This window comes from Selaginella moellendorffii, unplaced genomic scaffold (genome assembly GCF_000143415.4).
Source record: "Selaginella moellendorffii unplaced genomic scaffold, v1.0 SELMOscaffold_57, whole genome shotgun sequence".
NCBI classification, from domain to species: domain Eukaryota; kingdom Viridiplantae; phylum Streptophyta; class Lycopodiopsida; order Selaginellales; family Selaginellaceae; genus Selaginella; species Selaginella moellendorffii.
In genome coordinates, this window is record NW_003314318.1 from 1,191,476 (window position 1) to 1,214,977 (window position 23,502).

At 48.8% G+C, this 23,502-nt stretch overlaps 8 protein-coding genes across 9 annotated transcripts; 5 read left to right on the plus strand and 3 right to left on the minus strand.

Annotated features, from left to right (window-relative positions):
* Positions 1 to 2,554, minus strand: LOC9654898 (phosphoinositide phospholipase C 2). The gene is made up of 9 exons (XM_024688315.1): positions 2,526 to 2,554; positions 2,113 to 2,463; positions 1,856 to 2,055; positions 1,638 to 1,773; positions 1,355 to 1,585; positions 1,069 to 1,301; positions 898 to 1,015; positions 598 to 837; positions 1 to 541 (listed from the first exon to the last, which is right to left on the minus strand). Exons 1-9 carry the CDS (start codon positions 2,550 to 2,552, stop codon positions 236 to 238), a joined length of 1,842 nt encoding a protein of 613 aa, XP_024544083.1. The 5' UTR covers positions 2,553 to 2,554; the 3' UTR covers positions 1 to 235.
* Positions 2,555 to 2,720: 166 nt separating this feature from the next.
* LOC9654899 lies at positions 2,721 to 4,980 on the minus strand. 2 transcript variants are annotated; one of them, XM_002983367.2, is made up of 9 exons: positions 3,945 to 4,980; positions 3,833 to 3,888; positions 3,698 to 3,780; positions 3,564 to 3,642; positions 3,395 to 3,505; positions 3,228 to 3,337; positions 3,101 to 3,184; positions 3,008 to 3,045; positions 2,721 to 2,950 (listed from the first exon to the last, which is right to left on the minus strand). In XM_002983367.2, the coding sequence occupies exons 1-9, from the start codon at positions 4,966 to 4,968 to the stop codon at positions 2,772 to 2,774; spliced, it is 1,764 nt and encodes a 587-aa protein (XP_002983413.2). In that variant the 5' UTR covers positions 4,969 to 4,980; the 3' UTR covers positions 2,721 to 2,771. The 2 variants fall into 2 exon arrangements, with proteins under 2 accessions (XP_002983413.2, XP_024544084.1); XM_024688316.1 differs by having other exon boundaries at positions 3,228 to 3,505.
* A 19-nt stretch (positions 4,981 to 4,999) lies between these two features.
* LOC9654900 (pentatricopeptide repeat-containing protein At4g02750) lies at positions 5,000 to 7,506 on the plus strand. Its single transcript, XM_024688314.1, has one exon. The coding sequence runs from the start codon at positions 5,015 to 5,017 to the stop codon at positions 7,400 to 7,402; it is 2,388 nt and encodes a 795-aa protein (XP_024544082.1). The 5' UTR covers positions 5,000 to 5,014; the 3' UTR covers positions 7,403 to 7,506.
* Positions 7,507 to 9,097: 1,591 nt separating this feature from the next.
* On the plus strand, positions 9,098 to 10,672 carry LOC9654621 (cytochrome P450 716B2). The gene is made up of 3 exons (XM_002983239.2): positions 9,098 to 10,034; positions 10,088 to 10,275; positions 10,370 to 10,672. The coding sequence occupies exons 1-3, from the start codon at positions 9,098 to 9,100 to the stop codon at positions 10,670 to 10,672; spliced, it is 1,428 nt and encodes a 475-aa protein (XP_002983285.2).
* Positions 10,673 to 14,879: 4,207 nt separating this feature from the next.
* Positions 14,880 to 16,521, plus strand: LOC9654622 (cytochrome P450 716B1). Its single transcript, XM_002983240.2, has 3 exons — positions 14,880 to 15,839; positions 15,893 to 16,080; positions 16,143 to 16,521. The coding sequence occupies exons 1-3, from the start codon at positions 14,894 to 14,896 to the stop codon at positions 16,443 to 16,445; spliced, it is 1,437 nt and encodes a 478-aa protein (XP_002983286.2). The 5' UTR covers positions 14,880 to 14,893; the 3' UTR covers positions 16,446 to 16,521.
* Positions 16,522 to 16,969: 448 nt separating this feature from the next.
* Positions 16,970 to 17,854, plus strand: LOC112351113 (cytochrome P450 716B2-like). Its single transcript, XM_024688425.1, has 2 exons — positions 16,970 to 17,567; positions 17,625 to 17,854. Exons 1-2 carry the CDS (start codon positions 17,060 to 17,062, stop codon positions 17,813 to 17,815), a joined length of 699 nt encoding a protein of 232 aa, XP_024544193.1. The 5' UTR covers positions 16,970 to 17,059; the 3' UTR covers positions 17,816 to 17,854.
* Positions 17,855 to 19,112: 1,258 nt separating this feature from the next.
* On the plus strand, positions 19,113 to 20,624 carry LOC9654623 (cytochrome P450 716B1). The gene is made up of 3 exons (XM_024688259.1): positions 19,113 to 19,802; positions 20,023 to 20,124; positions 20,181 to 20,624. Exons 1-3 carry the CDS (start codon positions 19,317 to 19,319, stop codon positions 20,622 to 20,624), a joined length of 1,032 nt encoding a protein of 343 aa, XP_024544027.1. The 5' UTR covers positions 19,113 to 19,316.
* Positions 20,625 to 20,933: 309 nt separating this feature from the next.
* On the minus strand, positions 20,934 to 23,441 carry LOC9654624. Its single transcript, XM_002983368.2, has one exon. The coding sequence runs from the start codon at positions 23,170 to 23,172 to the stop codon at positions 21,685 to 21,687; it is 1,488 nt and encodes a 495-aa protein (XP_002983414.1). The 5' UTR covers positions 23,173 to 23,441; the 3' UTR covers positions 20,934 to 21,684.
* Between the last annotated feature and the right edge of the window lie 61 nt (positions 23,442 to 23,502).

The window sequence follows — 23,502 nt, forward strand, 5'->3', positions numbered from 1 at the left end:
TACTAATCAATTATTAAACCTTATGATTGACAAACAAAATACAAAAGTTTAGCCTGTCATTTCTCTGATTATCTAATAAATGCTATGTAGAATTCTTGTCACTTAGATCATTTTCTCCAAATTTTTTTGTAAAAACCAACCAAAACCCAGGTTTTATTCACACTTTTCTTGTTTCTCTTCTCCATGCTTGCCTTCTCATCACTCCAGTGACCTTCTCACGATTCTCTTCTCATTCTCACACTGGAGAATCGTTCCGTGTGATTTGTAGCAGCAGCTTCACTCCAGAGAGCTCGTCGCCCCGCTTGTCGCACAGGGTGACGTGCCTCAGGCCGGTCTTGAGCTCCGAAACCGGGAGACAAAGCTGGCCCCCGAAATCGTCCTTGTCGGACATGTCATACTCGTGGACTTCGAGACGCAGCACAGCCAGCTCCGGGAATGTGAGCTTGAACTCGAATTCTTCGTCCCACTTTGGATGCCAGTCGTCTTCGATCGCTTTGGTTCGTCGCATCTTCTGGTCTGCAGGGACGCCAGCGATTCCAACCTGAGAAAACAAACAAATGGTTGCTGAAAGCTTTGATTCTCGCACGGGGGACTTACTCTTGCATAGAAATCCGGAGGGGAGAAGTTGTCGAAGTGTCGCTTGCCGAATTTTTCAAGCCAGCCAAGCCCCATGAAGATCTTGATCTTGAGCCTCGTTCTGACGCTTGCCGCTTTGGCAGGATCGTAAACCGGGCCTCCTGATTCATTTGGAAGAAACATATCTGGCTTTTTCACGTATCCACAGCGACCATTTGCTTTAAAGAATCCATGCACGATCCACAGAGGTCTACCATACCCCTGGCCATAAAAAATGGAAGGAATTAAAGAAGAACACCTTAAGAAGGACTAGGAGCCTACCTGCATGTTGAATGCCACCATTTGAGCTCCGTGCGACCACGCGACGAAAGGATTATAGTTTGAAGAGTTAAAGCGAAGGCCATACGGATACACTCGTAAGAAGTTCCGGCTGGTAAAGCTGCACACCACATTCGGAATATAAGATCTAGTCTTGAACGATAAAACGCTTACTTGATCACAGTGAGGGGGTGGTTCTTGCAAATTTTTTCCAGTTGAGGCTCGCTCACGCTAAAGCGTTTCACTATGTCTTCCTTTGCCGCCATAGCTTCTTTCATTGGTACTCCTTTTGGCTTTCCGGCACGGATTGTGATGATCCGTTTGTACTCGGGGGCCGTTTTCTTGCCTATAGAGTCATCGTCGTCTGAATCGTTTGTATCTGCATCGGGTGCCGCGGGTGGAGAAGCCTGCTTCAAGCTTTTACTTATGGAACTTAAACTTTACTAGATAAAAAACTAACCTTTTCAGCACCTTCCTCGACTTGTTCATTGTAATCTGGGATGTCCTCTCCCCAGGCCCCATCCTTCGGATGAATAACATCTTTTGGTGGCTCTACCGCTGCCAGATACTCTTTGGGAGGTTTGGTGGAAATTAAAATGCGCTTTTTGAGCGACGCAGGCGATGGAAATTCAATGCAAGTCGTCTGTGCATCGGGAAGATAAAGCAGGTCTCCTAAGTTTCGCGTGATTATCTGAAGGCAATCAGTTTACGGCCAGCACAAAAAGTATGTTCTAGGATCTTACCTCTGCAACTTTGGCTTGGAGTGCAGGAGTTAAATGATCTTCCAAAGTTATAACCAAGGGGAATTCTGATGCTTCAAACGCGTGCTCTTTAATTGCGACTATGCATTTCTCGAAATCCACTGGTGTCGTAAGTGTCCTGTTTTCACCAAAGTTTAGCTCGGCAAAAAGAAACCAAGAAACAAACAATGACAACCACGAACAAAGAACGAAGAACGTACCGCCCATGAAGAACATTGACCTTGTCCTCCGCATCTTCATTCGGCCAAAGATCCAACTCAATGACACGTACTCCTTTCTGAAGTGCCTTGATAATTGGCACCTCGCTACAAGCACTGCTCAGCTGGTTCCCAGTCAGGTAAGAATTGTGTCCAGTACAAATGTAGTAATGTGACATTGGCTTGGTCATGTCATGGTGGACCTGCAAAGCAGAAAGACTTGGTAACATCAGAGGCAAATAGTTGAAATGGACACTTACGCTGAGGTTGATCGGAGGATTGAGTTGAGGATTGAGAAGATATTGTAGAAACGTGTTGAGGTTGAAGCCTTGCCGATGCAAGACATGGATGACATGACTTTCACGATGCTGGGCAGCTATAATTTCCTCGGCCTGTTTGAGAGTCGCGTCTTTCTCGCCCTGGACTTCTACCAAGAACTGTTGCAACTGTGCAGCCCCAATGATGCCATTCTGCGCGTACTTGACAAAAATATCCTCGACATCCTTTGGGGCTGACAGGGATGTCATCCTGAAGCTCCTACCGATGCATCCGCATAGCTTGTATTTGTGCTTCTCCGGCTTCTCGGTGGCACTCATCTTCCCCTTCTCATTCTGCACAAAGAAAAACCAAGAGGAAGAGTTAAGATCTCGGCTCTCAGCAAGCGCAAAGGTACCGATTTGGAGCACAAAAACTTGCACATCTTACTTACAATTTGAGAGGAGGAACAGGCCGCCGGCTTCGCTCTGTGACTCCGATAGATGCGCGTTATCGTAAAAGTAAGCTCAAGGAGAAGGATATTCCTATCCGATATTGACGTCTCACGCGTGGCGACACGGGACGCAAACTAAACAGTATAGTGACGCGGTCGGTCCAGCGAATGTGTGAGTCTGTTTTACTGCACGACAACCAAAAAACGAACCTAGAAGTCGTCATCGTCGACTCGGCTTTCTTGGAGCTCCGGGAACTCCCAAGCGTCCTCAAGCGACATGTTCGTCACAGTGGTGGGGGAAGTCTTCGAGCACGCTCTTCCCAAAAAATCGTCTGCAAAGTTACTCCCCAGCTCGGAAAATGTCCAGGCGTCGTCAACTGAGAATTCCCCTGCGACAAAGAACATTTCTATTTCAAGAACCAGGGAAGAGAAAAAACAACCATTACCAATCTTGTCCCGGCGCAACGCGACGAGATGTGCACAACTGAAGCAAGAGAAATCTCAACACGTGAACCTTGTGACATGAAGTAGAAACTTACGTGTTGAGAGCACGGCCAAGATCATAACATAAACTGCGGACATACGTTCCTTTGGAGCAGGCGACTTTGAAATGGAAATTTTGCCTGCAACACGAATTTACACTGCTCAATCATCAGCCAAGCCTACCTGTCAATAGAATCGCGTTCGACTTGTAGCTCTTCAATGCTGATTAGTCTGGGAGGAATTTGAAATGTCTCTCCTCGACGTGCTTTCTCGTAGAGCCTTTCTCCTTCAACCTGAATATACAAAGCGGTATGCTTTAGATAAGTGGAGTGGTGGGTGCGTCCGTTTACCTTAAGAGCGGAATACAGAGGTGGGACTTGCCTTATTGTGCCCACGAACTCTTCTTTAACTATCTGCATGTCCTCGTCAGTTACGTGCTCCCATGGCATCCTCTCAGAAACCTGCCGGACCGAGCTAAGTACAACGAGAAGAAAACGCAAGAGAAAAAGAAAAAATGACCAATGTGTCTGCATCATAAGATGGTGTTGCCTCTCCAAGACGCAGCGTTCCGGAATAAAACTTTTTCATCGCCTGGTAGCTGAGAAAACAACTGGCTAGTAAGAAGGGCTTTGAAAACACGAAGAGATGCACACCTATCTGTGAATTTAGTTGCTTTCCCAACGCAAACTATAAGCAGGCCAGTCGCCATAGGATCAAGTGTCCCAGCATGACCAACCTGTAAAAAACGAAGTGTTACACGGAAGAAGAAAAAGATTGACTCCGTGGACCTTTTTAATTTTGAGAAGCTTACGGAGCTTGGCACACACGGAAAATGATGTCCAGCCTGAAAAACACAAAGAAACACGGCAGAGTGATTGATCCAGGTAGAAAAGCGCATACCATGAGGCTTGTCTATCAACACTACAGTTCCAAGAGGCCCGTCCCATTCTTCCGGCAACTTCACGGTTCGAGTTATCACAGGTGGTCTTGGAGTTAAAGTATCGGCTGCTTTCCTCTTTGGCGTCTCATCAGAAACAGCCTCGGCGTAAGTGTCAGGAGAACTCGCCTCGGGCTCCCAATCATCTGGAGAAATCTCAATGGAACCGGAAGCTGGACGAGTTGGAGAAGTCTCTTCGACGTTCTCAACAGACGCATCAGCCGCATAAGCTTCGAAAGACGAGCTTTGAGCAGAAGATGGCCTTGCGGAAAGTTTCTTGTCCTTGTTGGATTTCCCAGCTTTCGCTTTGGGCTCCTTGTCGAGCGGTGGAACCAAAGCATCGATGTGATCCTCTGGGAAATACTTCCTTTCCAACTTATCCACGAAGCGCTCAAACGCTCCCTTCTCCCACGGAAATGCCAAGAGGTTGTAGAAGTAGAGCGCATGCTGCTTGGCAAACTCACTCTCATACGTGCATAGCTCGGGATGCCACCCTTTGTCCGACTCCTTCTCTTCGAGCTTCTTGGAAAAATACCTCCTCTTCCTTTCTCGCTTGGGAAAAGTCATGTTTGGAACCCGGAGATAGTCGAAGGGACGATTGATACGTCTGGTTCCTCTCAGCAACAAACCACCACCGGGAATTCTTCTCCCTGATCCATCTATAATCCCTGCGCCTAGAAATCCCGTCCTGGACCCTGGCAAGTCGCTGAAAACCCCCGCATTCCTTCTCCATCGAAGGAGCTGCTTTTCTGGAGCTAGCATCTTCCACATTTCCTCCAAGATCGTCGGCAGTGGCCTCACCTCTCGCATGATGTTCTCGAACAGCGCCAAAGGATTTCTACCGCCCTCATGCATTGCTCTTGAAGAAGAAGGCGTTGCTGCTGCGATCGAAGCTCTTACCCGCATTGCGGAGCTCCTGGCCGATCGATCGAAGAATGTGCACGACGAGACGGTGAGCCTCGCCGACGATGGCGCGCTCGTCGCCATGGCAGCTCTCACCGCCTTCCAAGAACCCTAAGTTTGGGGTTTATGGATGCGTATGAGCAAATGCCCCGGCGACGCGATTGCGCTCCACGAATTCGCCCCGCGGCTCCGGCAATGTGGGATCGTCCGGGCGCTGGAGGAGGGCAGGCGATTGCACGCGCAGCTGATCGACACCGGTCTCGACACTGGCACGTTCCTTGGCAATTTGCTCGTCCAGATGTATGGCAAATGTGGCAGTGTGGAGGACGCGCGATCGGCCTTCGCGAGGATCAAGCATCCCAATCTCTACACCGGCAACATCATGATCGCAGCGCTCGTCCACGGCGGAAGAACACCAGAGGCGAGGGAGATCTTCAATGCTGCGCCGCGGAGGAATCTCGTGTCGTGGAACTCGATGATCGCGGCGTATGCCCGGACTGGGCAGCTGCTCGAGGCCAGGGAGATGTTTGATCGATTGCCACAGCAGGACGTGGTCTCTTGCAATCTCGTGATGCACGGGTACATCCAGGAGAGCCGGATCGACAAGGCGAGCGAGATCTTCGCGGCGATCGAGGAGCCGGACTCGATCAGCTGCCATACAATGCTCGTTGCGCACGCACAGATCGGCCGGATCGATGAAGCCAAGGCGATGTTTGATCGCGTTCCACAAAACGATGTTCTAAGCTGGAACGCGATGATCCAAGCATTTGCCCAGTGTGGGCATTTTGGTCGAGCGAAGAGCTTGTTCGATCGAATGCCGGAGAGGAATGTGGTGGCCTGGACTTCGATCATGGTAGCTTACGCCAAGATCAAAAATTTCACTTGCGTGATCGCACTCTTCAGTGCGATGCCCGAGCGTGACTACATTGCGTGGACGGTTTTCTTGACAGCATTTGCCGCGGATGGGGATGTTGCGCGGGGCCGCGCGGTGCTCGATCGAATGCCCCATCACGGCATCGTGGCGTGGAACTCGCTGATCCAGGGCGCGGTCCAATCGGAGGACCGCGCGCTCACGATGGCTCTGCTCGATCAGATCCCCGAGCGAGACATCGCGACCCACAACCTGATGATTCAGGCGTCCTGGAGCTCGCCCGGACAAGCCTCGCGGATCTTCTCGCGAATGCCAGCGCACAACGTGGTATCCTGGACGACGCTGCTCGCGGCCTTCTCCCAGTCCGGCCAGATCGATCGCGCCAGGGAGGTCTTCACCGCCATGCCCGATCGAAGCCCGGTGTCGTGGACCACGATGATCAACGCGCTCGCGCACAACGGACTGTGGAAGAGATCCATCGCCCTCTTCGCGGAGATGGATCTCGATGGCGCGCGCCCCGATCGGCTGTGCTTCTCGGCGGCGCTGGACTCATGCTCGAGCGGCGCGGCGCTGCGCGAGGGGCGGCTCCTCCACGCCGAGGCGGTGGCGGCGGGGCTGGAAGATGAGCTCCTCGTTGCCACCGCGCTGATCAACATGTATGGCAAGTGTGGGCGATCGATCCAGGCCCGGGAGCTCTTCGATCGGATCAATCGCAAGGACGTGGTGCTCTGGACAGCGATGTTTGGAGCATACGCTCACTCGGGCGACGCCATAGCCGTGATCAATCTCTTCCCATCGCTGGAGCTCGAGGGGAGCTGTGCCTCGGACGCGATCGCTCTCCTGGCTGTGCTGTCAGCTTGCATCCACGCCGGCCGCCTCCACGACGCGCGGCGCTACTTCCTCTCGATGATCCCCGACTATGGCGTCGCGCCATTCGTGGACCACTTCGTGTGCATGGTCGATCTCCTCGGCCGCGGCGGCCAGATCGAGCTCGCCGACGACCTCGTCCGATCGATGCCCTTCCAGGCCGACTGCGTGGCGTGGACGATCCTCCTCGGCGCTTGCCGGATCCACCGCGACGTGGCTCGCGGCGAGGCGGCGGCGGAGAAGATCCTGGAGCTGGAGCCCGGGAACGCAGGAGCTTTCGTCCAGCTGCTCAATCTCTACGAGGCAGCGGGGATGCGATCCAGGGCTGCCAGGATCAAGAGGGCGATGGAGGAGCGCGGGATCAAGCGGCTCCCCGGGCGGAGCTCCATCCAGATCCACGACACAGTGCACGAATTCACGGTGGGCGACACGGACCACCCGAGAAGAGAGGAGATCTACGCGGAGCTCCGGAGGATTGGGGTGGCGATCCGGGAGGCCGGGTACCAGCCCGACCGGAAATCCATCCTCCACGACGTGGAAGAAGAGGAGAAAGAGGAGATGCTGTGCTACCACAGCGAGAAGCTGGCGATCGCGCTTGGGTTGATCGCGTCGCCACCTTTGTCGACAATCAATGTGGTGAAGAACTTGAGGGTGTGCCAGGATTGTCACACGGCTACCAAGTTCATCTCCAAGGTTGCGGGGAGAAGAATCGTGGTGAGAGACACGGTGAGGTTTCATCACTTTGAGGGTGGCGCGTGTTCTTGCGGTGATTACTGGTAGAATTGGAACACCATGAATCATAGTCCAATCGCACAGTCCCCATTTGCTCGAGAAAACTTGTCGAATCCAGCTTTTGATTGAGGCCAACTCGAAAGCATTCCTCACAGGATTCTCTAGCTTCACTTCGTCTTGTCATGACGATGTGAGGTAGAAAGATTGTTATGTTCTTATTAACCCATGGCTCCACCATGCTCAATGTGGCTCTCAATTCTTATTTGGATCGGCTTACGAATGTATCACTGTGATCATGGGAGTAGAAACCGTTTCCTTGCTTGTGGTGATCCTCAGAAAAAGCAGCCGAATGGTTCCAGGGGGATAGATCTTCCATGCTCCAGCAGTTACCCAGAAGCGGCATCTTGGTTAGGTCATCACTTTTGCCCTCTATTCCAAAGATCAATTGCATTTGCATGAATCTGTAGTTGATCGACAGCTGCTGCTCCATGTCCAGATTTCCTAGCTTGTCATCCTCACCTGCAGATCTCCAAGGCTCGTGCTCAGCCTCGTCAATCATGAGCGCCCGGGTGATCAGCCTGGTTGAGAATCCATGGCACATTTTGCTTGTGCTTGTGATAATCTATAAGCTGAAAACTCATTCCACCATTTTGGTAATTGCTAGAAAGAGAGGAGGGATTGGAATTGGCCACCATAGCCGGCAAGGCAAGGGAAGCAAAAGATCATTGAGAAAATTATATAGAAACTAGAGAGGAGAGCATCTCAAGCTCCTTCTCAGCAGCATCTGTCTCCTAAATTTAGAAATGCTCTAAGGCTTCTATTATAGTTTTGCAACAGGTGGATAATTCCTGAGCTCTCGTATGTGGAACACTCTCCTTGAACAAAACTCCAATAATTTCCTGATGCCATGGTGAAGATGAGCCTCCTCATTGAAGTCAAGACTAGGAGCCAAAGAACTACTAGATGATCAACTAAAAAGTTACTTGTAATGTAATCCTCCTCCTATGTAGTGGACTCTTGTTTTCTAAGATTTGTGAAAAAAAATCAATTGCAGACATGTAAAGGTCATGAGAAATAACAAGCAAGTTAAAATTTTGGCCTTTTCTTGATCATGGTCAGAAGTCCAAATCTCAGTCACAGAGGTGGCCATAATGCCCATTAGATTCTAGGGAATATCTTTCAAGTATTTATGGGGAATATTCGATTTCACGTGTAGAATATGCGTTTTCACCCGAAGAATATTCTATTCCACCGGAGAATATCCGAGTTCACACGTAGAATATTCTTTCTGAACCAACGTGTCCTATTTTCACACACTTTTTCACGCAGCACCGGTTTACGAATAACACGCCATAATGTCCACAACTCCGCACGAAATAACTGTTGTTCTTGCCGCTATAGGAGGCAAATAAAGAAAGATGAAGTGCCAGAATCCACAAGCTCAAAAGAACAACGGAAGAGGACAATATATATCAGCCACTAAACCACTGGGCCAATCAAGTGGATGTCTATCTCTGGGTCCTCTTGACGACCCGAGCTTTGTCATGGACGTAAATACCAACTGCTAGGGACGGCCGCTAGGCATAGAACATTGGTCGCTAGGCCAACAATTCCGTAAATAGAGGAAATGATTCATTTAATTCAGAAAATTTCTGTGATTATAAAATCCACGGACCTTCCGCTGATCGTATATTTAGATAGATATTCAGGAAGGTAGCATACAAATCTCAAGTCTTGGCAAACATGCCTTGGATCACAGTGGTAGCATCGTTGTTTATCCCAGCGCTGTGGATCTGGAGGTATTTCTCACGGGAACGCTATGATCCACCGCTGCCTCCCGGAAGCATGGGACTCCCACTCGTGGGCGAGACGCTCCACATCCTGTACGCCATGAAAACGAGCACGCTGTGGGAGTTTTACGGAGCTCGAGAGAAGAAATATGGCCCGATTTACAAGACACACATCTTTGGCCGCCCCACGATCGTCGTGAACCCTCCTCTGGGTTTCAAGCTTTTGTTTTCCAACCATGGCAAGCTCGTCGAGAGCTCCTGGCCGCAGCCCATGAGGACGCTCTTGGGCGACAAATGCTTGTTCTTCATGGAGGGCCAGAAAGCCAAGAGCTTTCGCCACATTCTCCTGGCGTTCCTCGGCCCGGATGCCATACGGCGGTATGTGGAGAGGGCGAGCGTGATCATCCAAGAACACATTGACAAGCTTTGGATGGCTGGATCCGAGGTGAAGGCTTACTCCCTCCTGAAGAAGGCCTTGTTCTCGCTCGTCTTTAGCTTGTTCTTGAGCATCTCGAACGAGGAGGAGGAGAGGGAGCTCCTGGCTCCTTTCCAGGATTTCCTGCAAGGATTGCTTGAGCTGCCGATCGACTTGCCAGGGACAATGTTTCGTCGCGCAAAGGTTGGACGGGCGAAGATCTTTAAGAAGCTGGACGAGTACATAGCCAAGAGAGAGATCGAGCTAGAAACTGGCAACGCATGGCCTCAACAGGATTTTCTCAGTGTTCTCTTGACAACCAAGGGAGAGGATGGACAGCCCATGACCAAGGAAGAGATCAAACAAAACATTCTCATGTTGGTCATGTCAGCCCACGATACCACCGTAAGCTCCTTGGTAAGTTCCATGAAATGCATTGGAGAGAATCCATGGTGCTACGATCGACTTAGAGAAGGTAATGGCGTTGTTCTTGAGAGCTTTCCAGATCTAACTCTTGCTCGATTGTAGAACACGTCTCCATTGCACTTGCCAAATCTCCAAACGAGCCACTCACTCACAACGATTTGCAAAAGATGGACTACACTTGGAAGATCGTCCAGGAAGCCATGCGCTTGGCTCCTCCCGCAGCTGGAAACCTCCGAAGGGCGACCACTGAATTTACCATGGATGGATTCACGGTTCCAAAGGACTGGCAAGTAAGTTCACAATCAACGTTTCTATGCACTCCATTCTAAACTATGTCTCTGTTGTTTTTCGCTTCCACATCTCTGTTGTTCTTCGCTTCCACAGCTCAACTGGACTGTCTTTCGCAGCCACAAGAAGGAAAAATTCTTTGAGGAGCCAGAAAGGTTTAAGCCAGATCGTTTCGATCGCCCATTTCTTCCAAACACTTATGTCCCATTTGGTGGAGGCCCTCGCATTTGTCCCGGATACGAGCTCGCCAAGATGCAAGACCGCATTTTTCTACATCACCTTGTCACAAGGTTTAAGTGGATGCTGTTGGATCCAAACGAGGCCATCCACATGACCCCACTTGCTCTTCCCGTCAATGGCCTTGACATAAAACTCATAGCCAATCCTGTTAAAATCTGATTTTAGTTCCAATTTCGAGCAATGGTGAATAACAAAAATAATTTGCATATAAACACCCAATCAAGGCAATCAACATGTATGGCAAGTGTGGATGAGCATGTGAGCTCTTGGATCATCAATCAAAGATGTAAGTGTGCTATGGAGGGCAATGAGTATATCTTAGTATTTATAGAGTAGGTTTTTGGACATTTTGTTTTGGGCATTTACTCATGAGATTAATGTTTTCCTGCTGTATTTGATGAGATGTAGCTTTGTTCTCTCTTCATTTCTCTAGATGGTATCAAAGTGTAGTTTCTATCATTGCTTATTCACACCAAAGTCATTTTTGAGCCATACAATGGTATTGGTTTTCATGTTACAACATAAATATACCTTATGGAGAAGAATATCTTGATGGCCAACAACAAATCAACAAATTAGGGTTGAGATTTTTTCTCTTATACTCTTACTATTTTGTCTTTTCATATCTCTCACTCATCATTTAGGGAGCCAACATGGTTTTGCCAGGTTGCTTCACTTTCAAGTTGAGGTGCAACTAAAGAAAGTAGGATTGGAGGGAGTATGGCAGCATTCAACTATGGTTATGTCTGTGGCAATTAGCAAGTATAGATAAGATGGGAGAGAGCTTTTACTCTTTCTCTCCCTTGTATAATAGCAACATTAATAGTGGCAACAATACAAGTATATCTATTATCCCTTTTCTTCATAGTTATTGATCCCAAAGTTTGCAAAGGTCTATTTTCTTGCTGTTACTTAGCCCAATGCTAACAACAATGGCTACAACATCAAGAAGAACTCTTACACCTTTCTCTCAGTGCAACCAAGTGTTGTCTCTCCCTATGCCTTCCAATATATGGCTCTATATGGAGTAAATATAGAGTGGGGGAAAAAGAAGTTTTTAGTAAACAAGATATTCAAACTATAATTGATCAAAGTTTTTTAGGCTAATGCATACAATGTCTTAGAGTTTGTCCTTAGGATCTAACATGATGGTTTTGGTAATGTGCAACTTGAGACACCACACACAATAAATACAATTGTCACCCTTAATTGATGCACTAGGTGATAATGGCATTTGTGGTCAATAAGAGTTGTGCATTGCTAAGCTTTAGGGCTTCTTCATATAGCTCGTGGCTAATGTATAAATGAGTAATAGAGGCTTAGATCTTAAATTGTCTCATAGTATCAAAGGTAAGATAGCACTATAGAAGGAAAGATATTCATCTGCAAGTTTGATAGAGAAGGTTCAAGATCCATTTTGAATCCCATCTTTTATTTCATTGTTTATAGATGGGATAAAGTTGTCATTGGCTCCAAGCTCTTACTAAGGTAGTGTTTAGTTCTTAAGAAAATGAGTTAGAAGAGTGATTGTTAATTGCTTTGTGATTAGGGATTGTTTGAGGATTATGCTTGATTTTAACAATAATGGGTTTACTTATTAGATGGTATTTCAAAGGATTTTATTGTTAGAATTAATTTTTTTTTTCATGTTAGCATATCAATTCCACCTCTTTCAATATTGTTTAATTGTGTTTAGTTTGTGGTGTTAGATTGTGTTGAGTCTAGGAGGTCATGATTCACTCCTTAATAATGTGTTATTTATAATTGAATAACATAATAGTGTTGTTGAGAGGAAAAACCACACACTTGTAAATGTTGCTTATGCTTTGTTTGTTAATACAAACATTTGTCAAAAAGCCATAATAATGCATGTCCAAAATTGTTTTGCCACTATTGCATTGAATGGCAAGACCTTTGAGGAATTTTGGATAGGCTCAATTTTTAATGTTTCCCACTTCAGGGTCTTTAGATGTGTTGCTTATACACATATCCAAGATCAGCTTCCAAAAAATCTAAATAACAAAAACAAAAAATTCATTTTCAAGATGACCCCATTGGAAGGGAAGGTTACTAAGTTATGGGATCTTGAAACTTCTAAGTATAGACATAGTGTTCAATGAGGATGATTTCCCTACTTATTCAACTAATCCACAAGATCCCTCCCTCATTCATGAATGTGTCCCAATGATCCCACTACTTGTGCATATACTAGCAAATCTAAGTTATGCCCTACTACCTAACCCTTCTAAGGGGATCTCTTCATTTCAAACATGGCTGGTCCAAGTGTCCCTATGGCTAATGTTTGATGTTGTGCTTCTACTGCCTCTGCCACCTCATCAGTGTTGTGGCATACTTGATCCCATGCTAATACAAGACCACCCTTGTGACCATTAGCCCTCTTTGAAGGTCTGAGAAAGTTCTGAGCTTGATTACTTTTGCAGTCTTGTCAATGCTGGCATTCCACTTGCATATGATACAGTGGTGATTGGCCTAGAGGTATTTTTGGATGGAAGTTACTGCAAAGGAAGTTGCTTCTATTCAAGCTAATGGCACTTATGTCCAAGTTGACTCAGCTCCAACAGGACATTGTGTCTTGAATCCAAAGTGGATCTTTTCTAAAAAGTATGACAAAGATGGCCAAGTGGTATGCAAAAGTGGCAAATCCACCATATGGATGTCAAATTAACATTTCTCAATGGGGATTTAAAGGAGGATATCTACACGCATATTCCTGTTGTGTTTGAGGACGACATTGCCCTTGCTAGTGTTGTATGGCAATTACAAAAAGCTTTGCAAATATAAGCTCTGGTGTTTGGTATCAGAAATTTAATGCTGCCTTACATACTTGAGGATTTTGTCAATGCCATACTGATCACAACATGCATACTAAACATCATGTAAGGAGTATGCTTATTGTTCCCCTCTATATTGATGATCTACTCATCACTATGATCCAATTACCATTGTTGCTTTGAAAGTAACCATTCCTGAACTTCAAAACTTCTGGCTCATTATAGACCCTAAACCCTTTTTATCCTTAATGCCACATGATCTCACAGTGACAAAAGGTCAAGGGCTTGCTTGACCGATTTGGTATGTGAGATTGGCACCTTGTGAAGACCCTGATGCTTGTTGGTGCCATCAACTTCACTGCTGACTAGTTTGGCATGCCCTTGGCAACTAGGACTCCCTATCACAACTTCATTGTTTGCCTCACATACTTGGCTCTCTTGAATTGTCATCACCTATGCAACCATTGCTTTAAGTCAGTTCAACACATCTGACCACAACACACTAGCAGGCTGCTAAATGTATTGCCTAATATCTCCAACATGCTTATGAAAGCTGTCTTGCTCTCAGCTTGCACGCCAGCTGCCCCGACTATGGCGTGGCCTGGCGTGGACGACCCTTGCTGGTCCACCGCGACATGGCACGCAGCGAGCCGGTGGGAGAAGCCAGAGCAATATCTAGGCAGGGCAGCTTCCAGGGCTGCCAGTGTGGTAGAGGAGTGTGGGGTCAAGCAGATTGATCGGGCCACAGGGAAAAGGAGGAGATGCTGTGCTACCACAGCGAGAAGCTGGCGATTGTGCTCTTGATTGCATCATTGACAATCAATGTTGCAGGGAGAAAAATGGCACAGAGTTTTCAAGTGCGTGATTACTGAAGAAAGTTAGCCCAAAGAAGAGTGTGTTCCTCGAGCGATCCCAAACCATCGCAATCATTGACGGCATCACGGATCAGGTCATGGAGGATCGAGTCCAAGGGTGGGGAACTCGAGGACAAGCACACTTCTGCTGTGACAGCGGGCATCGCAAGAGGCAAATAGGAAAAGACAGAATGGACAAGGAACTAACCACAAATGCAAAAGAAAGAACCACAAGAAGGACCATGCAGAAGATATTGGCAGGCAACACGGAGGATGTAGGCAAACAGGGGAAGGTAATTACCAGGGAGTTGATCATCTCATTGCTAACCACCACTTATCTATCTCCTGTTTTTGTTTTGGCAGGCTTGCCCATGGACAAGCAAGAAACATTGATTAAGAGGACGTGTACTTGAATCCGTGGGTCACCAGACCATCTGAAAAGTATATGAATAAGAACTACAGATATCTTCAAAAGATGCAAAAATGTCAAAAGTGATAATGAAGCTGCTGAAAAAAGGTGGAAGAAGTAAAAGTTTGGTCTGAAATTTTGAAGGCACGAACCTCATGTATACGTGATTATATAAAATCTTTGACTATATAGACCACAGGCCGTGACTCATGATCTTTGCCAGGGTAATCGTATCAGACTTTAGATAGAAGAAAGAAAGCACAAGCAGCCATGGAGTTTTGATCAAAGGTAGCAAAGAAAGAAGCATATATAATTCTTGCAAAACATGCCTTGGATCACTGTTGTAGCATCGTTCTTGATCCCAGTGCTGGGAACTCTGTGGATCTGGAGGTATTTCTCACGGGAACGCTATGATCCACCGCTGCCTCCCGGAAGCATGGGACTCCCACTTGTGGGCGAGACGCTCCACATTTTGTACGCCATGAAAACGAGCACGCTATGGGAGTTTTACGGGGCTCGGGAGAAGAAGTATGGCCCTATTTACAAGACACACATCTTCGGCCGCCCCACGATCGTCGTGAGCCCTCCTCTGGGATTCAAGCTTTTGTTCTCCAACCATGGCAAGCTCGTCGAGAGCTCCTGGCCGCAGCCCATGAAGACGCTCTTGGGCGACAAGTGTTTGTTCTTCATGGAGGGCCAGAAAGCCAAGAGCTTTCGTCACATTCTCCTGGCGTTCCTCGGCCCGGATGCCATACGGCGGTATGTGGAGAGGGCGAGCGTGATCATCCAAGAACACATTGACAAGTTTTGGATGGCTGGATCCGAGGTGAAGGCTTACCCCCTCGTGAAGAAGGCCTTGTTCTCGCTCGTCTTTAGCTTGTTCTTGAGCATCTCGGACGAGGAGGAGGAGAGGGAGCTCCTGGCTCCTTTCCAGGGTTTCTTGCAAGGGTTGCTTGAGCTGCCGATCGACTTGCCAGGGACAATGTTTCGTCGCGCAAAGGTTGGACGGGCGAAGATCTTTAAGAAGCTGGACGAGTACATAGCCAAGAGAAAGATCGAGCTAGAAACTGGCAAAGCATGGCCTCAACAGGATTTTCTCAGTGTTCTCTTGACTACCAAGGGAGAGGATGGAGAGCCCATGACCAAGGAAGAGATCAAACAAAACATTCTCATGTTGGTCATGTCAGCTCACGATACCACCGTAAGCTCCTTGGTAAGTTCCATGAAATACATTGGAGAGAATCCATGGTGCTACGATCGACTTAGAGAAGGTAATGGCGTTGTTCTTGAGAGCTTTCCAGATCTAACTCTTGCTCGATTGTAGAACACGTCTCCATTGCGCTTGCCAAATCTCAAAAGGAGCCACTCACTCACAGCGATTTGCAAAAGATGGACTACACTTGGAAGATCGTCCAGGAAGCAATGCGCTTGGCTCCTCCCGCAGCTGGAAACCTCCGAAGGGCGACCACTGAATTTACCATGGATGGATTCACGGTTCCAAAGGACTGGCAAGTAAGTTCACGATCAAAGTTTCTATGCACTCCATTCTAAAGTGGTATCTCTGCTCTTCGCAGCTTAACTGGACTGTGTTTCGCAGCCACAAGAAAAAAGAGTTCTTTGAGGAGCCAGAGATGTTTAATCCAGATCGATTTGATCGCCCATTGCTTCCAAACACTTACGTTCCATTTGGTGGAGGCCCTCGCATTTGTCCCGGATACGAGCTCGCCAAGATGCAAGACCGCATTTTTCTACATTACCTTGTCACAAGGTTTAAGTGGACGTTGCTGGATCCAAACGAGGCCATCCACATGACCCCACTCGCTCTTCCCGTCAATGGCCTCGGCATAAAACTCGTATCCAATCCAGTAAAAATCTGACTTTTCGAAGGCTCTGAACGACGGATGGATCATAGTTCGTAAGAGTAAATAAGAACAGTGAAGTCTTTGGCACAAAGGTCAAATAAAGAAGCTACGCTACCGAAGAAACCGGATACGCAAGGGGGCGGCATTGTCTTCACGGGTAATTTCGATTTAAAAGCTCCCAGGTCTAGAGAAATAGTGAAAAAAATGCTAGAGTTTCCAGGAGTAATAGCGGTGGTGAGCTTAGTACTGGCCGGGATATGGATCTGGAGGGCTTTCTCACAGAAATCCTATGACCCAACTACGCCTCCGGGAAGTTTTGGGCTCCCGTTCCTGGGAGAAACTCTCCATCTCTTGTACAGCATGAAAGCAAACGATCTATCGGGATTCTACGAGTCTCGTGAGCGAAAGTATGGCCAGGTTTTCAAGACACATCTGTTTGGCCACCCCACGGTAGTGGTAAGTCCTCCTCTTGGATTCAAGTTCTTGTTCTCCAACCATGGCAAGCTCGTCGAGAGCTCCTGGCCAGCTCCGGTAAAGATGCTTATGGGTGACAAGAGCTTGTTCTTCATGGAGGGCCAGAAAGCCAAGAGCTTCCGTCACATACTCATGCGTTCATTGGTCCCGAGGCAATGCGGAGGTATGTCGGGAGGTCCAGCTCCATCGCTCAGGCACACATCGAGAAGTTTTGGCTGGATGAATCGAAAGTTCGAGCGTACGTTCTCCTAAAGAAGGCGATGTTCTCGGCGGTGTTTAACTTGTTCTTGAGCATACAAAACGAGGAGGAGGAGAGAGAGCTCTTGGTTCCATTTGAGGAGTTTTTGCACGGTATGCTCGAGTTGCCGATCAACTTTCCAGGGCGGGCAAAGCTTGCGAGGCACAAGATCTTTGAGAAGCTGGACAAGTATATAAGCAAGAGAAAGGTGGAGATCCAGGAAGGGAAGGCGTCGGCTGAGCAAGATTTGCTCAGCGTTCTCTTGACAACGAGGGGAGAAGATGGAGAGCTCATGAGCGAGGAAGAGGTAAAGCGAAACATCCTCATGATGGTATTGGCCGGGCACGACACCACTGCTAGCACTCTGGTGGTCTCCATGAAATGCATCGCTGAGAATCCTTGGTGCTACGATCGACTTAGACAAGGTTTTCACGATCATTCTTACGTCTTCTATGATATAACTCTCAAAGTTTCATGACCAGAGCATCTTGCCATAGCTGCTGCGAAGGATTCGAGCGAGCCACTCCGAGTAGAAGATCTCCAAAAAATGAACTACACCTGGAAAGTTGTTCAGGAAGCCATGCGTCTGCTCCCTCCAGCGCTGGGAAACACGCGGATAGCGATCACGCAAATGACCATCGAGGGCTTCACAGTTCCAAAGATTGGCGAGTAAGTTCCTCCACTCGGTCATCTCAAGACGTAAAATCCTTTTTTGATTGATGGCCAGTTCATGTGGAGCGTCTTCCAGAGCAACAGGAGGAGCGCGTTCTTCCCCGACCCAGACAAGTTCGATCCGGAGCGATTCGATGCTAGCTCGGGCTTGATCCCATACACGTACGTTCCATTTGGCGGAGGCCCTCGCATTTGCCCCGGGAACGAGTTCGCCAAGATGCTCGTCCGCGTGTTCTTGCATCATCTCCTCACCCAGTTCCAGTGGTCGCTCGTCGATGCAAAGGAGCACGTCCAAATGGCTCCAATCGCAGCTCCGGCCAATGGCCTCCACATCAAACTCTCCAAAAATCCAATATAATCTCTCGCGGTTCCCTGGATGGAAAACATAGCATCATACTTTACCACCAATTTTATACGGCGGTACGTTGGGACGAGCGTGATCATTGAAGATCACATCGAAAAGTGGATACGTCGTCTTGTTCTCGCTCGTCTTTAGCTTGTTTTTGAGCATCTCAGAGGAGTGGGATTGGTTGAGCTGCCGATCGACTTGCCAGGGATGATGTTTCGTCGCGCAAAGGTTGGACGGGCGAAGAGAAACTGGCCTCAAGAGAATTTTCTCAGTGTTCTCCTGATAACCAAGGGAGAGGATGGAGAGCCCATGACCGAGGAGGAGAGCAAACAAAATATTCTTATGTTGGTCATGTCAGCCCACGATACTACCTGAGCTCCTAGTGATGAGTTCCATGGAAACACATTGGAAAAAATCCATGGTGCTACGATCGAGTTAAAGAAGGTAACTGCACTGTTCTTACGTTTGCAGACCGTACTTACAACTCTTGCTCTCCATTGGGGAATCGCTATGCCTTGATCTCCCAATGAGCCACTCACTACACACGGATATTTGCAAAAGATGGACTGACCGTCCAGGAAGCTATATGCGCATGGCTCCTCCCGCCGCTGGAAAACTCCAAAGGGGATCTGAATTTACCATGGATGGTTCAAGGCCTGGCAAGTAAGTTCTGCACTCCACTCTTCGCAGCTTAACTGTTTCGCTGCTACAAGTAAGAAGAGTTTTTTGAGGAGCCGGAGAAGATCGATTAGATCGCCCATTGCTTTCAAACACCTACGTTCCATTGAGCGGAGGCCCTCGCGTTTGTCCCGGATACGAGCTCGCAAGATGCAAGACCGCATTTTTCTACACCACCGTGTTGGAGGCTGCTGGATCCAAACGAGGCCATGACCCGCCTCGTCAAATAAAGATTCGATATGCTAGATAAGAGTCAGGACATGTAGGGCGGCATTGTCTTCTCTAGATCCTTCACAAGTACCTTCAATTTCAAGAAGAAAGAGAAAAAAATGCTAGAATTTCCAATAGTAGCAGTGGTGAGTTTAGTACTGGCCGGAATATGGATCTGGAGGGCTTTCTCGCAGAAATCCTATGACCCACCGACGCCTCCTCTTGTCACCCATAAGCATCCTTCATTGGCGCTGTCTTGGCGCCAATGAAGATGATCATGGGTGACAAGAGCTTGTTCTTCATGGAGGGCCAGAGAGCGAAGAGCTTCCGTCACATACTTATGGCGTTCCTTGGTCCCGAGGCTATGCGAAGGTATGTTGCGAGGGCCAGCTCCATCGCCCAGGCACACATCGAGAAGTTTTGGCTGGATGGATCGGAGGTTCGAGCATATTTACTCGTTAAGAAGGCCTTGTTCTCGGTGGTGTTTAACTTGTTTTTGAGCATACAAAACGAGGAGGAGGAGAAAGAGCTCTTGGTTCCATTTGAGGAGTTTTTGCACGGCTTAGTCGAGCTGCCCATCAACTTTCCAGGGACCAAGTTTCGGCGGGCAAAGCTTGCGACGCGCAAGATCTTTGGGAAGCTGGACAAGTTCATAAGCAAGAGAAAGGTGGAGCTTCAGGAAGGGAGGGCGTCGGCTGAGCAAGATTTGCTCAGCGTTCTCTTGACAACGAGGGGAGAGGATGGAGAGAGAAAAACATCCTAATGATGGTCATGGCCGGGCACGACACCACTGCTAGCACTCTGGCGGTCTCCATGAAATGCATCGCTGAGAATCCTTGGTGCTACGATCGACTTCGACAAGGTTTTTACGATCATCCTCTATGATCTAACTCTCAAAGTTTCATGACCAGAGCATCTTGCCATAGCTGCTGCGAAGCCACTCCGTGTAGAAGACCTCCAAAAGATGAACTACACCTGGAAAGTTGCGTCTGGTCCCTCCAGTGCTGGGAAACACGCGGATAGCGATCACGCAAATGACCATCGAGGGCTTCACAGTTCCAAAAGATTGGCGAGTAAGTTCCTTCACTCGATCATCTCAAGAACTTCTCTCATGATCATTGATGGTCAGTTCATGTGGAGCGTCTTCCGGAGCAACAGGAGGAGCGCGTTCTTCCCCGACCCAGACAAGTTCGATCCGGAGCGATTCGATGGGAGCTCGGGCTTGATCCCATACACGTACGTTCCATTTGGTGGAGGCCCTCGCATTTGCCCCGGGAACGAGTTCGCCAAGATGCTCCTCCGCGTGTTCTTGCATCATCTCCTCACCCAGTTCCAGTGGGCGCTCCTCGATCCAAACGAGCACTCCATTCGCACTTCCGGCCAACGGCCTCCACGTCAAACTGTCCAAAAATCCAATATAATCCCTCGCGAGGTTCCCTGGATCTTGGAAACCATAAACTATATCACTCGATCTTGGAACCATAGCATCACACTTTACCACCATTTTTATAACGTCCTTCCACGAATCAAGCATGTTGCATGTATCTTTCTTGTGGAAGCTTCAGGATCTTGAAGAGAGTAATCACTCGCCTTAAAAGAATGCCTCAAAACTTAATCCACACGCGCGCCGCCACCTTACACATACGTGTATGCCTACGGTCATACGGATACGAAATCTGACTGACGGCAGCCGCCACTTATTGCCGTCTCCTATCCTAACGATCTTGTGTTTTCACATTTTCCTGTTGACTGGCGAAGAGCTCAAGATCTTCTCAAGAAAGGCTCTATCTTTTCTTTCTTCTCTCTCTCTCTCTCTCTCTCTCTCTCTCTCTCTCTCCTGCCGCCATAGCCAGCGAGCTCCAGCAGAGGTTCGACAGCGCCAGATCGCTCACAACTAAAACTTTTATCGCGTGGCAGCGAGTTTTGGGCGAGACGTTCTCTCATCTGGGGAGAAGAAATTCGATGGACAGTAACGTATCCAGTCAGTGACACAGAGCTCAGGCTTTTAATTCTCCTCTTTGGATTTCCTCTTCCTCCTCCTCTGCCATAGTTCTTTCCATTTGGCGCCTTGCAATTGCTGGCTTGTTGTATGTGTTCTAGTTGGCGATCAATCAATGCCACCACCACCAGCGGCCAGCCGCAAGACAAATCCTGATCGAACACCATCAATCCTGGGGCTCCATGCTCCTCAATCAATTTGTCTCCAGGCCCTCCTCGCGTCTCTTCTCTCGCCTTGATGATCTTCTTCCATTTCCAGAAGAAAGCGAGAAATTTACACCACTCTCTCGCCGTCGTCACTGTTCCGTTTCGTGAACATCACCCGCAATTAAGAACGAGCTGACGAAGCTTTCTTGCTTGTTCTCCATCCATTCTTTGCTCATCCCGTTTGCTTCCAGTGTTCCAAAGTTTCCAAACGGACGAGATCGAGAACCAAGTATACGTGGTCTAAGAAAAATCTCGTTTTTCTTTTCTCATCCAAAGCGTACTTCACTTCTAAAGCTGGATTAGCCGCGAAGAACAGTAGGAAAAGAGCTCTTTTTCACCTGACAAGGCGGCGCTTTGCTCCGTTCGTATCACTGACCACCTCGAGCCGACGCTGCTTTTTTCCCAACTTTTTCTTCTCGGGCTTCCCATCATATATTCTGCTGCTGCTGATTCTCTGTGCTCAACGCCTGGAGCCACAAATCCGTGAAAACTTGCACGATCACCTCGTGAAACCCCGGCGGATTGAGGTAGAGGTAGCACTCGAGCAGCTCCTCCAAGTCCGCGGCCTTGTTGAGCCGCTTCTCGAAGATCATCTGGACCATTGACTGCCGGAAATCCTCGTAAGGATTGCTGGAGACGAGCATCACCGGGACGCTCTCCCGGACTTTCCCTCGCACCAGATCCTTGGGCTTCTTCTTCTTCTTCGTCCGCGCGTGATCGTCTAGAGCTGGAGCACTCGCGCCAACCTTGTGCCTCGGAAACTCTGGAAGAACTTTGCTCGCCACCTCACGGCCATCCTCCCAAAACTTTGCGCTGGATTCGAGCGAGCTTGCCGATGATATCCTCTTGCCATCGCACCGAGGAGGAGGAGGAGGAGGCATCTTTGACGACGAACTTAGAAGCAAGCCTAGCTCATCAAACTCCGACAATGCTCCCGTCATCTTGTTGCCGCTAGCGTGATTTCTCGAGAGATGAAAAGAAGAATTGTGATGGTGGTGGAGGTGGTGGCGATGGTGGTGGCCCCTCCTGCCGCCGCCGCTGCTGCCGCTAGTGCTTGCGCTACTGCTGCTAGAAGATTTCTTGGGCCTGGGAGTCTGGCCCGCGTGATTCTTTAATCCCACCTCCTCGATCGCTTCGTGCCGCTGCTCGTCCTCCAGAGTCGTGGCACGGTGGACGAGCTTGCTCGAGCCGGGCGCGCTGCTGTCGTCGCTTGCGAACAAAGAGTGCTCCTTGTCCCACGCCAGAGCCTCCGGCCCCAAGCTGGCATCCCCGGACGAGGTACTCAGCCGGAATGTATGCGTGGAAGATACTTTCCTCTCCCTCTCCGACGAAGATGGATCGCTAGTAACCCGCGCGGCCTGGCCGACGATCAATCCTTGTTCCTCCATCGCGGAGATCTCCGCATTCGCGGGAGCTCTCAGCAGCCTTGGAGAGGATTGGCTCTTCTTTCTCTTCTTGAGAACCACCTTCTTCTTCACCACTTTGCCACTGTCCACTGCGGCAATCACGCTCCACAAGCCCTCTCGCTCCCACATTTCCTCCTCCTGGCGAGACGCGACTACCATGGGCGCTGCTCGAGAGCTCGCTGCTCCAACGGGCTTCTTGCTCAATCCCTTGACGCGCTTGTACTGGCAATTCTCGCGGACAATCGCTTCCTCTCGCGAGCAGCAGCTGTATCCAAACACCGGCTTCCTGTTCTTCTTCATAGCCTTCGCGGGAGCTGGAGCGATGAGACTCCTCTCCTCCTCGGGCTCTTCTTCCCGATTGGAATCGCTGGTGAAAGAAGAAGAAGATTTCTTGCTCGCTGCCGGCGCTACCACTGACGATGGCGCCACGGGCTTGACGCGATGCGCTCGGAGAAGGAACACTCTAGAGATTACATTGGTGAACTTGAATCGCAGCCTCCTCCTCCCCATTTCCCTGCTAGCTGCGATTCTTTCCCCTCTTCCTTTCCCTTCGTTCAATCAATCAATCAAGCGATCAATCGATCGTGTCCCAGAGCTCTCCAGCCACCTAAATATTCCCCAGCATTCTTCCCCCGCGGCTAAGAACTAGAGATTTACTGTACCATCGCCAGTGAAATGTGGAGCGCAATCAACACGGCGGCAATGCCACTCGAGATTTGGAGATCCCACGAAAGTCCACACGCACGCATCGATCGAGCTCTCCACTCCCCTCCCCTGTTCCTCATTCCCTTTGGCGCCAAGCTGCTCGTCCTCTTCGCCCCTTCCCCGTCGCTGTCGATA

Bases quoted from the DNA above. Each gene is read 5' to 3' on its own strand.
- LOC9654623 (XM_024688259.1), top strand. From the start codon at position 19,317: ATGAAGATGATCATGGGTGACAAGAGCTTGTTCTTCATGGAGGGCCAG. The intron at 19,803-20,022 runs AAAACATCCTAA...AAAAGATGAACT, and splicing joins GGGGAGAGGATGGAGAGAGA to ACACCTGGAAAGTTGCGTCT. The intron at 20,125-20,180 runs GTAAGTTCCTTC...ATTGATGGTCAG, and splicing joins CAGTTCCAAAAGATTGGCGA to TTCATGTGGAGCGTCTTCCG.
- LOC9654621 (XM_002983239.2), top strand. From the start codon at position 9,098: ATGCCTTGGATCACAGTGGTAGCATCGTTGTTTATCCCAGCGCTGTGG. The intron at 10,035-10,087 runs GTAATGGCGTTG...GCTCGATTGTAG, and splicing joins CTACGATCGACTTAGAGAAG to AACACGTCTCCATTGCACTT. The intron at 10,276-10,369 runs GTAAGTTCACAA...TCGCTTCCACAG, and splicing joins CGGTTCCAAAGGACTGGCAA to CTCAACTGGACTGTCTTTCG.
- LOC9654899 (XM_024688316.1), bottom strand. From the start codon at position 4,968: ATGGCGACGAGCGCGCCATCGTCGGCGAGGCTCACCGTCTCGTCGTGC. The intron at 3,889-3,944 runs GTATGCGCTTTT...TGTGTTTTTCAG, and splicing joins GTTGATAGACAAGCCTCATG to GCTGGACATCATTTTCCGTG. The intron at 3,643-3,697 runs GTGTGCATCTCT...TTGTTTTCTCAG, and splicing joins GCAACTAAATTCACAGATAG to CTACCAGGCGATGAAAAAGT.
- LOC9654898 (XM_024688315.1), bottom strand. From the start codon at position 2,552: ATGTGCAAGTTTTTGTGCTCCAAATCG. The intron at 2,464-2,525 runs GTACCTTTGCGC...TTCTTTGTGCAG, and splicing joins AGTTTTTGTGCTCCAAATCG to AATGAGAAGGGGAAGATGAG. The intron at 2,056-2,112 runs GTAAGTGTCCAT...TCTGCTTTGCAG, and splicing joins ATCCTCCGATCAACCTCAGC to GTCCACCATGACATGACCAA.
- LOC9654900 (XM_024688314.1), top strand. From the start codon at position 5,015: ATGCGTATGAGCAAATGCCCCGGCGACGCGATTGCGCTCCACGAATTC.
- LOC9654622 (XM_002983240.2), top strand. From the start codon at position 14,894: ATGCCTTGGATCACTGTTGTAGCATCGTTCTTGATCCCAGTGCTGGGA. The intron at 15,840-15,892 runs GTAATGGCGTTG...GCTCGATTGTAG, and splicing joins CTACGATCGACTTAGAGAAG to AACACGTCTCCATTGCGCTT. The intron at 16,081-16,142 runs GTAAGTTCACGA...TGCTCTTCGCAG, and splicing joins CGGTTCCAAAGGACTGGCAA to CTTAACTGGACTGTGTTTCG.
- LOC9654624 (XM_002983368.2), bottom strand. From the start codon at position 23,172: ATGGGGAGGAGGAGGCTGCGATTCAAGTTCACCAATGTAATCTCTAGA.
- LOC112351113 (XM_024688425.1), top strand. From the start codon at position 17,060: ATGCGGAGGTATGTCGGGAGGTCCAGCTCCATCGCTCAGGCACACATC. The intron at 17,568-17,624 runs GTTTTCACGATC...TTTCATGACCAG, and splicing joins CTACGATCGACTTAGACAAG to AGCATCTTGCCATAGCTGCT.